The sequence below is a fragment of the Tympanuchus pallidicinctus genome, unplaced genomic scaffold, assembly GCF_026119805.1.
Source record: "Tympanuchus pallidicinctus isolate F22 unplaced genomic scaffold, pur_lepc_1.0 scaffold57, whole genome shotgun sequence".
Taxonomy (NCBI): Eukaryota; Metazoa; Chordata; class Aves; order Galliformes; family Phasianidae; genus Tympanuchus; species Tympanuchus pallidicinctus.
This window is the reverse complement of record NW_026294777.1, coordinates 354,805-371,844: the sequence shown is the minus strand read 5'-3', so window position 1 is coordinate 371,844 and position 17,040 is coordinate 354,805. Positions and strand designations below refer to the sequence as shown.

The following is a 17,040-nucleotide window of genomic DNA, read 5'->3' as shown; positions in this document are numbered from 1 at the left end:
TTCTTTGGCTGCTGTCTTTCACCATGGCCAAAGAAATGCTCCTATTATCACACTGGTTAATGACCCAGCTTGGTGCAATCTCATCCATCCACTCTGGTCTTGCTCAACAAAGGCAACTTTGAATCATCTGCAAATTTTGACCTATTTCCTGCCCTTTTCAAGACCCAGAACAAACAGTGGTCCCAGTGCAGGCCCTCAGGGGGTTCCATGGGGCGTCTGGTCGCCATGGGAATCCGTGCTTTTCCCTCCCTGTTTTGATTCTTTGCTGTTTTCTGAGTCATAGCGGCACTTTCTCTTTTGTCCCATGATCAGCTAAGAATATAAACAGCCCCAAAGAAGCATGTCACAGGATTTCTGAAAATCCAAACAAGTTACGCCCATAACTCGGAGTAAAAAATGTTCAGAGCTACGGAGACAGATTTGGGATAAGCAGCTCAGTGATAGAGAATGCATTCAGTGCCTTGTTGGCAAGCTCAAAGGCTTGAGGAGAGCTTAGCATAATGAATTGTCACCACTTGCTCCTTCCGTGTCACTCACACTTATTTCATGTGCAATAATGCCCGTCCAGTTACATTAACGACCAACAGCTTTGAACAGCACCGAAGCCCGACTGCAAGCAAGGACTCCACAGAGCAGCCCCACTTTCACCCCTCAGGTGCCCCACACAGAAGCCCCGTGTCAGCAGCACGTTCCTGGGCCCAAAGAGGAACCCTGCTCTTGCACAGGACTGCTAGGGTCCAGGCACAGTGCAGCAGCAGCATCTCCCTGCTGCCAGGATGCATCCTGTGCTCCTCCTGCACCAGCTCTGACTGCCTGCAGTTCGCCATAGCAAAGCTGCTTCCATCAATGCCGTGAAGCAGAGCATCCAGATCACAGCCCCGAGTGCACAGAACACGCAGTGAACACCCAGCAGCACCCCTCCCTTCAGCACCCAACGCATCTCCTCCATTTCCTGAGCGCACCAAAACGTTCCCAGCACATTTTTCTCCTCCAGCGAGACACGAACCAGACGCAGCGCCCTGCTCTGTGCCCACGTCTCACCCCAGTGAGCCACATCCAACAGCTGAGGCTGTGACTGGATTGACTGGAAGCAGCAAAGCTCCCTTCCTGTTAAGTCCGCGTGGCACAGGGTGCTGAGCCAGCAGGACGCTCCGCCCGTGAAAATGAATCTCTTTGTAACCGCAAAGCCAAGCGCTTACCTGTGAGAGGTGAAATTGTCGTAAGAGCCCACAGTGTAATGTCGGAAGAGACGCTTTGTTCTGTCTTCTCTGGTTTCTACAAGAAAAAAGACACAGTGCAGAGCTGAGAGCTAACAGAGCAGTGGTCAGTGTCTGCTTCCTCTGTGCGTGTACAGAGTGAACGCATTCTCATGCAAGCACCAAGTGGAAAACAAGCCATAATCTGCGTGCAGACGCGGCCCCACGCAGGGCTGTGCGCAGTTCCAAGTGCACGGCAGCTTCTGTGAACAGCAGATCTCTCTCCCAGCACTCCTAAGCCTGCAGATTTCACTGCACCAAAGCATCAAATTGCATCAAAACTCCAAAGCAGTGCCATGGAGAACCGACGCCTGCAAGGCCAAGGTGTGTCCTGTGTCCCAGATGAATCCCCCCTGCCCTTCGGCCACTTGAATCCTGCCAGTCTCAGGGAATTTGGATGCAAATCCCACATAAGAGATGGAAACAGCTCCCATCCTCCTCACCAGGGGGTCAACGGATCCAATGGGTGCGTAGAAGCCGTGAGAAAGGGGAGGAAGGAACCCAAAGACTTCTGCTACCCCTTGCATGTGAACAGCAGCGCCATCCCCAGCAGCTCCATGGCCCAAGGCACTGTGTCCCCTGCTGGGAGTAACCATCCTTCCTAACACAGAAGGAACCGACATCACGCTACCAAAAGTGAATTTATTTGCATGGCCCGGGGTTAATACAACAAACAGCCTACAGGAAGCACTGGAGGCCTCGCAATGAACTGGGCTGAGTGATGCTGAACCACCTCATCCACGCCTGCAACAGGGTGATGGGACACCAAACCATCTGATGCTGCTGAGCAGGGCGGTTAGAAGGGGTGAAAAGAAAGGAGAGGGCATGGATAGTGGAGCATGGATGAGACTCAATTTCCTCTTTGGCTGGGACACAAGCTGTGTGCAGCCAAAGCAAAACAAACGTTTGCTTTTTCCTGCTTTGAAATCCAAAATGACGACTGCTACCGAGAAGAGGCTGCAACAGTACAGGTAGGAGGCAGAGCTGCTGGAAAGGAGCTCTGTAGAGAAGGACCCGGGGGTCCTGGAAGCTCACAGCTGACAAAGAGCCAATCACAAGGTGGCCAAAAGGCCAACGGGACCCCGGGCTGCATTGCACAGAGCACGGCCAGCAGCGCAGGGAGGTGCTGCTCCCCTCTGCTCTGCAACAGGGGGGCACAGCTGGAGCTCTGGGTCAGGAGGAGGGGGCCGGGCTCTGTTTGGTGACAGAACAAGGGGCAGCGGGCACAGAACGGAGCCTGGGGAGCCCCGTGTGAGCGTGAGGGAGACCTTGGGGCTGTGGGGGCACCGCTGCCCACCGAGGTAGGAGGGGGATCCCCTCTGCAGGGATCCAAACCCAGCTGGACGCTGTGCAGCTGGGTGGGGGGAGCTGCAGGGTCCTTTCCAGCCCTGCAGCTCTGGGTTCTGCTGTCGCTGCCAACCAGATGAGGTTGTTTTAAGCTTTCAAACCTTTTTTTTCTGCTCTCATGCTCCCAGGAACTGCCGCTGCTGTCCCAGCACTCCGTCCTGCTGGGGGCTGAGCCCCCCCCCCACACACACCTCCACCCCACAAGGGAAGGCTGCGTAACAGTTAACAACTCACTTCACCATAAAACATAAAAACTAATTCGCTAACGGCAGCTCTGCCTTTTTGGGGGATTTTTCCTTTCCCACATCCTCCCGCGTTCTGCTCTTTCTTTTTCCCAGACACCGAAGGGCTCTCCCAGAGCATTCGCCACAACGGACTCTCCTTCTTCCATCGCGGTGTGCGAGCCGAGCGTTCGCTGTGCCGCTCCCAAACCCACAGACGTCGCCACAAGGCCGCATCCGTCGCTTCTCCGCGATGCCGCAGCGCTGCGGTGGAGGTGCGCGAGCCGAGCGGCGCACTGCAGGTGCTGCCGCCAGGGGGAGCCCGCGCTCCACAGCGGAGAAGGCAGCGCCGGGAGCGGGGCCGCGGGGCGGTCAGGACCTGCAGGCCCCGAGCAGGCCTCGTTTGGCCCCCCAGGTCAACAGCAGGCCTCGTTTGGTCCCGCAGGCCCCGAGCAGGCCCCCATTTGGCCCCGCAGGTCCCGAGTAGGCCTCGTTTGGCCCCACAGGCCCTCAGCAGGCTTTGTTTGGCCCTGCAGGTCCTGAGCAGGCCTCGTTCGGCCCCACAGACCCTTAACAGGCTTCGTTTGCCCTAAAGGCCCTCAACAGGACTCGTTTGGCCCCGCAGGTCAAAAGCAGGACTCATTTGGCCCCGCAGGTCAAAAGCAGGCCTCGTTTGGCCCCGCAGGCCCCAAGCAGGCCTCGTTTGGTCCAACAGGTGAAGAGTAGGCCTCGTTCGGCCCCACAGACCCTTAACAGGCTTCGTTTGGCCCTGCAGGCCCTCAACAGGCCTCGTTTGGCCCCGCAGGCCCAGAGCAGGCCAAAGCTCTCAGAGCAGCCCCTCTGCTGTTTACCTGCTGGGTCCTCCAGACAGGTGATGTTCCACCAAGCCCCGTCCTGGGGGTCCTGGGAGAAACTGTCTCTAAGAAGCGAGGAATTAACCTTCCTGAGGAAAAGACATGCTGTGCCAAGAAGTAGAGACGATAAGGAGCGGTTGGTGCGGTGATGGGAGGCGAGGTGCTGCCAGACAGCTACAGAAGGAGCTGACCCCTTCACCTGGGGCTGAAAGCACTCCCTCCCCATCCTGCCCAGCCGCAGAAGGGTTGCAGCTCTTGGCTCTGGACGGAGGGACCTCAACACCCCTGAGGCACCAGGACAGCACAGCGAGGTTGTAAGGGGAGGGGCAGCCCCGGCTCTGCCCACCGTGAGCCCCCCAGGAGGCCGGGGTACCGCGCAGGGAGGAGCGCAGCAGAGAGCTGAAACGCATGGAGAGCATCAGGACGGGGCTTCAGGCCAACGCGCAGCCCAGGAATCAGCATCCAGAGTTGTGTACAGACGGACATGGATGCACTGGGAAGGGGCTGGGCTCCATGGGGGGCACCAGCTGAACATACCCTAACGGCCAAGGGGAGCACATCCACCACCTGCTGCATGGCATGCAGAGGGTCAGAGATGTTTCCTGCCCCTTTCCAACCCTGTGAGGGATGAGCACAGCCCTGCTGCCACACCGTGCTCAATGCATTTCCCCTCACTTCTGTTCGTGGGGGCCCTTAGGAAGCCCCACTCCCCCTTCCCTGTACAGCTGTGCTTTAGGTCCTTCTCCTCCCTTCTCTGCCATGCTCTGCCTCCTCATCTCCTGCCTCCCGTCCATGCGTGCACAGACACTTGTACCTCATCTGCAAACACCTCTATTGATCTCGTTCCAGATAGAAGAGTGGTGACTTTGTGAAGAGCGCTCGATTTATGGGCTGTCCGCAGCCCAAAGGCTCGTTCTCTTCCTGACTTCTAAATATAGCTGCTGCGGAGTGTGTGTTTAATGGAGCCGTCAAGGAGGCATCAGGGACCGAGGCTGATGGATGGAGAGGAGCGAATGCTTTGGAGAGGTGTGGAGAGGGAGGCTCTATATTTAGGGACGAGGGAGCAAACGGGCGCGGAGGTGCCAGCTCCTGGGGCACCCTGTGGGAGGAGCTGTGCCAGCAGGGAAATGGGAACAGAGAACACAGAACGCTGGAAAACTACAGCCTGGCACCCAGCAGGAGCGCGTGGACGGATGCAGGCTGTGCTCAAGCTGCTCCGCAGACCACCTGTAAAGTGCCTTTGTAAAGTTTTCAGAATCATTTTTTCTAGGTAAGCCTGCCTCCTGGCACTAAATAAAAACAGAAGAATGCAAATGTCCCACGGCTGGCCAACAGAAGTCTGGATGTGCCAGAGAAAAGGTCGCAGGAGAGCAGGAGCTGTCATGCAGACAGGGCAGAGTGCTGCTGGGCCAGAGCTGATGGCACAGGAAGCTCCGTGAGTCCTCCAGGACCGGGCTGGTCCCCGTCTCAGACAGCAAACACTGGTTTACCAATGGAAAAAAAAAAAATGGATCTTTTGGAATGTGAAAAGATAACGTTTTCTTTCTACAGCCTGTTGGAGCTACGCTTCTAAGTACTGCATTTCAGCTAATTAAATGCAAGATTTATGCATCTCTGATCGTGAGTGGCAATGTCTCTTCCATCATCTGTTCGTGATCAGCTGCTCCTGTGTCACAACAGGCGCTGCAGCAGCACAAATTCTCAGAGGTGAACAGGCCAGCACAGTGTCCAACACAAACAAAGGGCTGTCCTTGCAGCCAGGGTGCCCCCAGCAAGCACCTTCCCCAGTGGCTGCACAGCAAAGCTGAGGGCTTTGGGCAGACGCCTGCACCGGAGCACCGGGTGAAGCATGACGAGTCAGATTTTGGAAAACGATCTCTTAAATCATGTAATACAGCAGCAGGAATATTGCTGCTATCAGCCAAGAGCTGCATCGAACCACTGTGAGGTCAAGGTCATCACCAACCATAAAGCCATCAAGCAGATAAGGAAGTCAGGAAGGGAGATACCAATTAGATCCTGCGCTGGTCAAAAAAGAGGATTTCAAACGGATACAATCTTTTAAATTGAAATTTTACACTAAAAGCAGTAATGTGCAAGTCACAGGAGATGCTGTCTCGGGAATGGAGGAAGCTGGGGCCTGCACTTGTGCCTACACCAGTATGCAGACGCTTCCTGTGCCAACTCACCCACCAAAAAGGCTCACAGATGCCCCAGCTCTGTTTCACCAATCCCTCACGGGAGCCCTGATTCGTTGCTTTTTGAACCATCTCACCACTCTAGAAGTGACACCACATGCAGACGATGCTCTCGGTCAGGAGAACCGGCGGGCAGCCGCCTCCTCCCGCAGCAGCCGGACCGCGAGCCTGGCAGCTCTCAGCTCTGCGTGCCAAGAGGGAGCTGTGCTGCTCCACGAGCTCCACCCATGCTGGGACTGCTGGTGCAGAATGCCAGCAAACCCAGGCTGTGGCTCCCAGCAGCGGTGCCTCCATTGGGAGCCAGCACAGAGGTCCTTGCTCCGCTGCAGCCCCGCAGGCGCCCGCTCCAAGCCCAGCGCGGCCCTCGCAGAGCTGCTGCCCATTGTGAATTGAGACCCACGCGTCCCAAACAGCGCTGCTGAGCACCTGACTCGGAGTAGGCTGACGAGCAGATGCCACCACAATTAAAGCTTCTTCCAGGCTTGGTGCCAGCCAGCCAATCTGGCTGGGGCTGCCTCCCAGCACGGCGCTGGAGAGAAAAGGGAATTATTGCAGAGCAAGAAATGCTGAACTACGCTGAGAAGATGAAGGGCACGTGGCATCCGAGCCCAGAAGGGATCGCGATGGACGCCACCGAGGAGCTGCAGCGTGGGGGATGCTGCCGCCAGCTGCTTCCACGCGCTCCTCTGGCAGCCGCAGCTCAGACGTCTGCGCACCAGCATCAGCAAACCTCACTTCAAACGCGAGCAGGCGTGGAAACCCTTCGAGTGTGACTCTTCCCTTCCTTCCAGCATCACCAGGAGAGTCGGATAATTCACAGCCCTGCGGCACCTGGCTCTGTTGGCTGAAGACTGAAAAGCCCAAGCATGTGTTTGCTCAGTGATTTGTTGCTGTTGCCGTGTTTTATGCAGGGCAGTCAACTCGTTGCTGTTTTCCCCATGACTGATCTTTATTCTTTGAAGTTCAAATGCAACTTTCCTCTGAAAGCGAATAATTCTAGAAGCCTTGCTGTAGCATAATTAGTTCCATACAATAATTTATGTACAAGATGTAATCATTTGGAGCAACTTTGGCCAGCGTTGCACAAATGCACCGAGGAGATAATTGTATTAGTCTTTCTTGCCTTCATTTATGAGTTATGCTTGCAATGTGATTATGCTTGTTAGAGTTTTTAGCCCATCTGTAACTGAAAAAACCCCACAAATAAGCTGAAAGTCGACTCTCAATTGTGAGTCAGAGAGCAGCATCCAGTGCTTCACCCCTCGCAAGGGCTCAGCCATCAGATTGAGGGGAACAGGGAGAGCAGTCCACAGAGCTGCACCACTCAGCTGCCGAACCCAGCAGCAGGGCCCCATGCATGGCCTGGGGCACCTGCAGGGATGAGGCATCCAAGAAAGTCTAATTTCTCCTACGTTAACAAAATAAAGAAGCAAACTTCCCCGTATGTGTTGACTCCCAGGGCTACAACGCAACCTGGAGAGCAACACCCCAAGCAAGGCGTTGTGGAATCTCCTTCCATGGAAGCTCCTTCCATGCAGATATTCGAGGCCCATCTGGATGCCTGTCAGTGTGGCGTGCTGCAGGGAAGCTGTGTTAGCAAGGGCTTGGACACAATGATCCCTTCTGGCCCCTTCCGACCTCTGTGGTTCTGTGCTTCTGTGAAGATGCCCACTGGAGATGCTGCCCCATGAGCTCGGCAGCTCACGGACCTTGGAGAGGCCCTCGACTCTCACAGCACTGCAGAGATGACGACACAGCCCCTAACATGGACCTTTTTCTTCACATTGCTGGTGTTTTTTTCTTTTAAATAATCATTTTTTTAAATCACCATAAAACAGTTCATTGAGAACTACCACAAGCTCCTCGTTATCTCCAAGCTCTCCGTTCTCTCCAGGAACGTCACCTGTGCCAAACCCCACTGCAAACCCTACAGCAGTGGCTGTGTTCTGACCAACAGGGACGGAGCAGTGCCACTTCCATGCTGCCCAGGACGGTTGGCACCACAGCCACAATCCAGCACTGCTCCACTTGGGTTCCCAGAACGCACACAGCACATGGGGAGCTCAGCAAAGGAGCCCTCAAGCACACAGAGTCACACCAGCACCTTCAGAGCCATCACCTCCACCTGCTGTGCCACATCCCCTCTGCTCTACGTGCAGCGCTGTGCCCCCCAAGGACAAAAGCTGTCTGTGTCACACGGGGACCCGGGAGCCTTTTCCCCATTTACCTGGACCACAGCTCCGTTGGCATCGCAGGGCGCAGCGCAGGACAGACGTTGCCACTCCAAACGCACAACAAATTGCTGTCCCACCATCCCAGGGATCCCCTCATTCTGCAACCACGTGCTGGGAAAATACAGAGCTGTGCTCACAGCTCAGGGGAAAAGAGGCAGCTTCCAGGCAGTGGGCGCTAATCAGAGGGGATGGAGACAGCAGGGGACAGCACTTATTGGCACCAGCACAGCAAGAGAGAAATGGATCCGCGCTTGTCTGTCTGCCTGTGAGCTACGTGGCCAGGCTGAGTGTGTGCCTGCTTTGAACGCGGTTAAGAAATGTCAGAATTGAGGTGACCTAAACCTTAGTCAGAGCCTTTCATGCTGGGCATCTCTAATATTCCTCACTTTTGTGTTTGTTCGTTTGTTTTTTAATTGGAACAATGTCTCCTCCTCCTTCTGCTGCATCCCTCGATCTGCACTGACCAACGTGTGCCTTGGGGACATGGAGGCAGCGGGGATGGGGGTGATCTTCACTGCCCACACCTCTCAGGAAGTGGAGGGGGACGGCGTAGACTCCCCTCACCCCGACCACTCACTGGGTGCAACCTGATGGATTGGGAGTTCCAGTTTTGTCCCTTAGCTCCACGGTCCTGCTTCCAGAGCCGTTTGGGCACCCAAAATAAGATGGCGTAAGATGACAGAGAACAGTGGCACGAGGCACAGAGGCTGCTTGGTCCTGACCTCAAGGCCTTGCTCAAGCAGATATTCAGATGGCCATCGGGTTGCCAAACCCCGGTGCGTTTGGGGAGCCCAAATCCTCTCACATACCCCATTCCTAACCCTGTTTCTGGAGTCGTGCGTTGCAGCAGGGCAGGAAGGTGCCTGATGGCCTCAGCAGCTCTGTCAGGGCCTCGCCAGAAGACAGGGCCACGTTAGCAGAAGCTGCACGTGACAGACAACCAACAGCAGACGTGTTCACACCGCTTAAAGCGCGCCCAAAGATGTGCTGTCCCACTGAAGCGGCCCTGAAATGGCGCCCAACAGAAAAGCATGCGAGGGAAACATGCCTCAGAGCCAGGCCACCTTCTGAAGATGAGTGCTGTCCCAACACCAGGCCAAGAGAAAGAACCATGAAGAATAAAGAGGTGAAGTGAGAGCTGTCCCTCTGGCAAACCTCACTGCCATGCAAGGAAACCCAACCAGCCCAGGACTTGGTGCCAGCGGGGAGATGGAGATCCTGCTGGTATGGCGCCCACTGGGCCGCCAGGGATGGTGACACTGTGCAGCTGCAGGGATTTCCAGCACAGCGAGGCAGGACTGGTTGTGTTCCTGCCTCTCATCCTCACCTTCACACTCCTGCAGAAGGAGAACACCTACATCACAGCGACTGTGCACGAGGAGCTCTGCAGAACAGAGGACGGGGGTCCTCGAGTTGGAAGCACAGCAGTTGAGGAGCCAAAGGGTTCTGGAAGGGAACCCTTCCAGGTCTGGTTTGGGGAAAGATTCCAGGATCCAGAAATAGGAGATAAAAGTGCTGATAACGTGGCATCCTCCAACCTGGGAAGTCATACAAAGAGTGGGCGGGGAGGAAACCTTAAGCCTGATAAGGATGAATAACATCACCGATTCACTTTCTGCCAACAACATAGAATCATAGAATCACCAAGGTTGGAAAAGACCTCAAAGCTCATCCAGTCCAACCGTTCACCTATTGCCAATACCTCCCACTAAACCACGTCCCTCAGCACAACATCCAGCCTTTCCTTGAACACCCCCAGGCTCGGTGACTCCACCACCTCCCTGGGCATCCACTGCAGTGCCAACATGGTACAGCTGCAGAAAGAAGTCAGCAGGACGAGCTCACCTCCCTCGAGTTGCTGGTAAGGACCTGGCAGGTTATGGCCCTACTTCAGCTTCACCTTTGGCACCAGACCCACCAGAGAATGAGGCTCTCATTCCCCACCGTGACGGAGGAGCTGCACAGGAAGGCTCTGGAGGAGGACTTTCCGGAGGGCTCAGTGCACAGCTCCGAACAAAGGCTGTGTGAGCAAAGGCCTCCTTCTGCCTCTCAGCACAGGGGGATCACAACCAACACTTCCACAAACCCAAGGAACGCGGCCCCCGTGAATTTTCCATGGTCTCCTCCTGGAGCCTTTAATCTCCACCCGCTGTAGCGATGAGCTCCGGAGCTGCGCTGCGTGGAAGCAGCAAATCCATTTGTGGAGTCAACGGGATCAGGCAGCAAGCTTAATTCTCACATTAAGGAAACGACAACAAATCCTTCCCCATCTCTGTCCTTTCTCACGTTCCCAATATATTCTCCTGACAACCTTTCCATGCTCACCTCTCTAACGGTTTGTCCTCGCTGGAAGCTTCCCGTGGCCCAGCACCGATCACCTCCACCTCGGGTGGAATCCACGGGCTTATTCCTATCCTTTGCTTTCACCTTTCAGCCAGCTAAAGAGAAGCAGCCTCTGAGAAAGCCCTCCTAAAGGCCTTTGGAAAGCGTGGGCACAGTATTATCAAACTCTGCCCCGGTGTTTCTCGAGTCCTTCAAAGATTTGCAGGGCATTTTGGGGTCTTCCCCCACTCAAAGGTGTGAAAGCGAGGAAGAGTCAATACATGCAGCTTTGTTCTAGGCTTAGGAAATCTGCATGATGTGAAGAAACTCAAGAAACGTGTGGCATTGAGGGACACGGGTTAGGGGCAAGGCAGGGATGGCTTGGGGTTGGATTTGCTGATCTTAGGGGTCTTTTCTTTTCCAATCCTGACCACCCACCTTTATTCTAGTGAGAATTAGAGGAGATTCCAAGCAAGATCTGCCAGAGGACCATCAAATCAGCAGCTCTGGGTCAGAGTTCTTAGCCAGGATGCTTTAAGAGCCTCCCTGCTGCACCCTTTGGGGTTAACATTTGCAGCAAACCTCAGAACACAGAGAAGTAACAGAGGACCAGAAGAAAGCCGAGTCGGCAGCGAGGATGCAGAGGGTGAATGGGGGCACAGATCCTGCAGCTGTGGGGCGGACAGGGCAGCCACCTCCCTCCCTGCTGCTTGCACTTCTGCAGAGCGCACCTAGGCTGCCCAAGGAAACCCAACCCTGACCAATGCAACTCACAGTGTGCAATCCTTTGGCCTCAGCAGAACTGGGGATAGGGGAACGGTCAGGGCCTCTTGTAGGTGCTTTGCAACCTTGTGGTTCTATGATTTTACCCGTGTTAGCCAAGTTCCTCGTGTGGACACTGGCAAGCCAAGCAATACTGACAGCCTCCAATGCACGGCTGGGTCCCTCCCACCGCAACCTGCACAGAACCAACATCCTGCAGCAAACCTCCAGGACAGCCTCCATGCACAGCTGGCCTCAGGCAGTCCCTTCTGCCATGGGGATGGGCACCAGCTGAGGGACCAGCCCAGATCTGAGTCCACAGCCTTGCCCTGAGCCCACAGCCCTGAGCCCATAGCCCTGAGCCCACAGCCCTGAGCCCACAGCCCAGCCTTGAGCCCACAGCCCTGAGCCCACAGCCCTGAGCCCACAGCCCGGAGCCCACAGCCCTGAGCCCACAGCCCTGAGCCCACTGCCCTGAACCCACAGCCCAGCCCTGAGCCCACAGCCCTGAGCCCACAGCCTTGAGCCCACAGCCCTGCCCTGAGCCCACAGCCCAGAGCCCACAGCCCTGAGCCCACTGCCCTGAACCCACAGCCCAGCCCTGACCCACAGCCCTGCCTTGAGCCCACAGCCCTGAGCCCACAGCCCTGAGCCCACAGCCCAGCCTTGAGCCCACAGCCCTGAGCCCACAGCCCAGCCCTGAGCCCACAGCCCTGCCTTGAGCCCACAGCCCTGAGCCCACAGCCCAGCTCCCAACGCTGGAGGGATGCACGCTGCAAGCTGCAGAAGGCAAGAAACGAAAGAGCTGACTGGGAAAAGCAGGGAGCTAGATATAGAAGGGATTTGTATCCATTTCTTTTCAGGCTGTTGAGCTTCAGAAACGGTGGGAAGTGCGTAATACAAGAGCACCAGAAGGTATTAGCAACTAATAATGATACAGTTGCTTAAAAAAGACAGAAATTCTAACTCATCGCGTGAGCTAATATCAAATACAGCGCTGGGGATGAATAAAACATAAAACAGCCCCAACCAAAATGATCAGAAGGCATTAAATACGGCAACTTAGGTCGTAGCAAAAGGCGCCGCAGAAAACTGAAGCACCGAAACAAAACAAAAACCCCGAGCAGCCCATGGTCAAACATCCTGGTGGCAAAAAGAAGAGAAAGAAAAAGGGCTGGCTTCTTTCAGGGGCTGTGGAATAAGGCGCAGAGCAGCCTGCATCCACTGCAAGGAGAGCAGTGCTGTGCTGCAGCCGCAGCGGCGCAGAATTCCGAATGAACGCCGGGCAGCAGCAGCTTCTGCTCCACAGCTGCCAGCAGCAGCAGCAAGGCCAGGCTTTGTTCCCAGCCATCCTGTTCGTAGGATTGTAGAACCATAGAATGGCCTGGGTTGCAAAGGAGCACAGTGAGCATCAGCTCCAAGCCCCTGCTGTGTGCAGGTCGCCAACCAGCAGCCCAGGCTGCCCAGAGCCACATCCAGCCTGGCCTCCAATGCCTGCAGGGATGGGGCATCCACAGCCTCCTTGGGCAACCTGTGCCAGTGCCTCACCGCCCTCTGCATGAAAAACTTCCTCCTCACATCCAACCCAAACCTCCCCTGTCTCACTTTAAAGCCATTCCCCTCATCCCATCACCATCCACCCTTTTAAACATCCGTTCCCCTCCTGTTTATCCGCTCTCTTCAAGCACTGGAAGGCCACCATGAGGTCTCCCCAAGCTCTTCTCCAAGCCAATCAATCCCAGTTCCCTCAACCTCTGTTTGCTGTGCTCTGCAGCATCAGTAGCAGCATTCTGCTGAGCTCTTGCTGTAGGAAACCAAACAGCCGTGCCTTTTTTTGCTGTCGGGTTTTTTGTTTTCTCAGTTTTCCGAGCTGAAAACGAATCAGCCCAACAGAAACGACCTCCAGCAGCTGCTTTGCCTGCGGTTCAAACCGGCCGGGGCTCTGAGAGGTTCAGGTGTCAGCCTGAGAATGCTTTAAGGCAACGGCATCGCTGCTCCTGGGAGACACGGCGCAATGGAGACGAGGGCTGAGAGCCACGGCCGCGCTAAGAGCTTCACAAGAGGCTGCACTTTGCTGCTCCTCCACGCACCCCTCCTGAGCCCAGCACCGCTACGGCCATCGCTTCAGGGAAGGGGGACCTGCAAGCTTCTGCTGTCCTGCGGTCAGATCAGTGCAAAGAGTTCTGCCGTCGGGGATGTGAAGGGATCTGAATGTGAAAGCGGATCTGGAAGGAATTCAGGGACCTGTGAGTTTTGGCTCGGAAGGGGGAAATATTAAAAATCATCAAACGTAACAGATATTAGCTGTAAAAGCCAGGCAGCCCTCGGTGCTCGCAAGGCTGACCTTTATTCTTGGCTGGAAGGGGAAGCTGCCAGCAGAGCAGCGGATTAATTAAAACGCGGGGAGAAGGGGATCAAAGCGACGGCAGCGCGGACAGAGGAAGCCCAGCATGGGAAGGAGTACAATGGGGACAGGATCAGCATCAGATGGAAGCCAGGAAAGTGAAAAATAAGTTTTAAGGGGCTTTTAAACGCTGGTGCAAGAGAACAGAGGCGCCGTTCTGATTCCCTGCTCTGGCAGAGAGTTGTTACCCCACGAAGGGGAAGAGCCGCCTCTCTCCAGCCAAGAGACCACGATAAAAGCAGATTATTTCTTCAACAAGCAGGAAACAACCTGAAGCTGCACTTGTATTCTTGCTACCGCTCTTCGTGTGAAAGCGAATGGCTATTAAGGCAGAGCAGCAAAGCCATGACAAATCCCAGCTCCCCTGGCCTCACCTCATGGTTTAACCCACATTGGCTTCTGCTCCCCCATCTCCTGGCTCACAAACCCTTCCTCGGGGGGTTCCTTCCCCTCATCTTCAGAGCCTCTCAAAAAAAGCCACCAACCCCACAGCTCAGCTCAGCTCTGAGTCGCTGCAACCAAACCAAAGAGATCCAGCCCACACCGGTGGTCACCGGGCCACCACCACGGCCCCTGGGCTGCACTCATCGCTCTACGCCCCGTCCATCACACTGTGGATGAGGCTTTCTCAGCACCCAGCCGAAGACAAGCCCAGGTTCAGGCTATCTGAAGTCCTGCAGAGGAGGATCTCCACGAGGCAGGCACTGCAACGCTCGTAGGCAATGACAGAAGAGGTGGGATGGGTGACTCGTCCCTTCGGACACAGGACAGACACAGGTGAAATCACGGAACGGGAAGCATAACAAAATGGTGCAGAGCTCCAGAAGGAGGCAGTCGACTCGCTGTATTTTCACCAAGGTACCCAAATCCTCCACAGTCCTCCTCCGCCTCGGCAGCCTGCGTGTGTTATCACCTGAGGCTGGCAGCGGATGAGTGAAGAACAACAGTGCCCTCTACCAAAAGAAACAGCCAACGGCTTCAGTGCCTTCCCATCCCATCCTACGAGGACCAGCCTTGCTTCCACTCCAGGCTCAGGACCACGCTCTGAGATGGACAGGGTGACGATGCAGAGCTTCCCCATGGGCACTGGGCCCCAGTGCATGTATTTTGAGGTCTTCAGCGATGATGTGCTCTGGTGCAGCTCATGCACCCGGCTGGAAAACGCTCCTGACTGTCCTGAACAACACAGACAGGGCAGGAGACTCAGGAACAGCCGTGGTAATTAATGGTGTTTTAAACTCCCTTCCGATGTCGTTCGCTCTTGAAGATCTGCGCTGGCCACAAGAAGAGACGGAGAGGGGCCAAGCCTGACTGGAGCAATGACCTCATTATTCAACTTGGAAGCAATGTGAACCATCCAACAGGCGTTGCTACAACTTCAAACCATTCCTTACGTAAGGAACTTGTTTTTTCAGCAAGAAGTGTTTCGAGCTCTTCCTTCACAAAGCGCTTTCACAACAGGACGAAGCAGCAACCCTGCTGCTACCTCCACCCGCAGGGAAATAACCAAATACCTCCCACTGTAACAAAGAGCTCCCCCAGTCCTACCATCACTTTTCCTTTCTCACAAAAAGAAGAAAAAAGTCCACCAGGAACTCTGTTCATAATGTAATAGCAATAGGGCCGTGGCCAGCGGGCATGGCGGGGATGGGTTGGGGTTGGACTGGGTGATCTTAGGGGTGTTTTCCAACCTGAATAATACTGAGATTCTGTGAACACAGATGTTGCAACGATGGAAAACCACAGCTGTAACAATGCAGCCCAGTCTGGTGGTTGGCAACCCTGCACGTAGCAGGGGGGGGTCAAAACTAGATGATCGTTGCGGTCCTTTCCAACCCAGGCCATTCTAGGATTCCATGGAAACAATAGAAAATCTTGTGACAAACACGCGGGCAGGTGAGAAGTAATGAGAAAAGAAACCTCTGCCGCTCGGCGCAAAGCTGGCTGCTCTCACTCTTCCACGGAAAAGAAACCATTTGCCAAACCCTTCTGCCAAAGCTGTTGGTGCCCAGCATTCAGCGCAGCTCTGGCTCAGCCCCAGCCCCTCCTGGGCGCTCTGCAGCTCAGCAAAACCCAACCCTGGGACTGATGCTGCCTGCACTCCTGGGCGCCACTGCGGAGGGAAGGAGCAGCTCTGCTCCCCAAGGGCCGGGAAGCAGCCATAGGGCAAAAAAACAGAGCCAGGAGGCTCACAGTGCTCTTCAGATACAGCCTGCAAGGGGCTTCCTTTGCACTTCTCTCCAGTCAGGTTTGTACGTGGAAGCAGATAAGGAGCACGGAATGTTTCCCAGAACAGATGCTACACCACCGTTCCAAACAAGCAAAACTTGAGAGACGGAAATAGTAGCAAGGTGCTTCCAAACAGCCCTGGGTTTTTACCAAGGCCAGGCTCCAGGCTGGCAGTGCAGGGGAGAGCTTATGCTCCGTTATCACACCTCGCAATCCACGGACAAGTTACTGTGACAACAGGCTGCCTGCGTGTGGCACGTTCTGCTTCACAAACCCAAGCTTGTCCTTCAATTTCCAAGCAGCATTTCCCCAAAGACCGGTGAGCTCTGCAGGGCAGGAGAGCTCCAATGCAAGAACCCCTCCAGTTGTTTCAACAATACCAGCGTTCTTCCTGCAAGATCCTGCCTTTTATCCTACTGAATTTCATCCTGTTTCTGTCACACCGACTCATCCACCTCTCCAAGTAAAACCTTCTCACCGCATCCGACTTCGCCAGGGGACACGAGCGGCACATTCCCGTTTTCTTTTGGCCACAGCTCCCATTGAAAACGCTTAACAGATGCAACCACTGATCAGCCAGCAACAGATGACAAACTTCTCGTGCTCCCCCACACTTCCTCCACCCTCACTAATAATTTTCCACGATGCAGTTGAGCTCTGCCCCAAAATCCAAATGAGCTCAAACGATGACATTTTCCTTCGCCAACCATTTTTCGGTTGCCCACCTCTGATCTACGGCCTCCCCAACAGAAACCTCCACCAACGCTCCATATTATTTCTCTCAGAGCATTGGGGCCCATGGTTTATGGGGTCTGCAGGGGTTGGCTGCTCCCGATGGGAATCTGGGTCAGGAACCTGGGGATCCCCAGCCAGACCGCCCTCACTGGCCAAGGACCGAGGCAGCCTGTGTAGGGCCAGCTCCAGCAACGAGCCCAGCTTGCAAGAACAGCACTGTGGCCACAGGGCAGGTCTCAAAACAAGCCTGAAAGCCAATCTGCAGGTTGGCATTAGGGTAAGGACTAACGATCACCAGGCAGGACTGCAGGGGCAGCTCTGAGGACAGCCGGTCCATGGGCCGAGGTCTGGACTGCAGGACAACAGCTGGCCGGGTACCAGGACATCTCCAGCACAGCCCCGGGCCCACAACCCACAGTGGGACAGAGCTGCTGAGCCCACAGAGACCCATAGACCCCATAAAAACACACAGCGCCCC

The 17,040-nt window shown here is 55.2% G+C and overlaps 1 protein-coding gene across 1 annotated transcript in view; it reads right to left on the bottom strand.

Annotated features, from left to right (window-relative positions):
* SHANK3 (SH3 and multiple ankyrin repeat domains 3) overlaps nucleotides 1–17,040 on the bottom strand; it is a 279,947-nt gene that overhangs the window by 73,026 nt on the left and 189,881 nt on the right. The window contains exon 14 of the mRNA XM_052705382.1: nucleotides 1,200–1,275. Coding sequence (XP_052561342.1) covers nucleotides 1,200–1,275 — 76 coding nt within the window. The remainder of the gene's footprint in view (nucleotides 1–1,199; nucleotides 1,276–17,040) is intronic.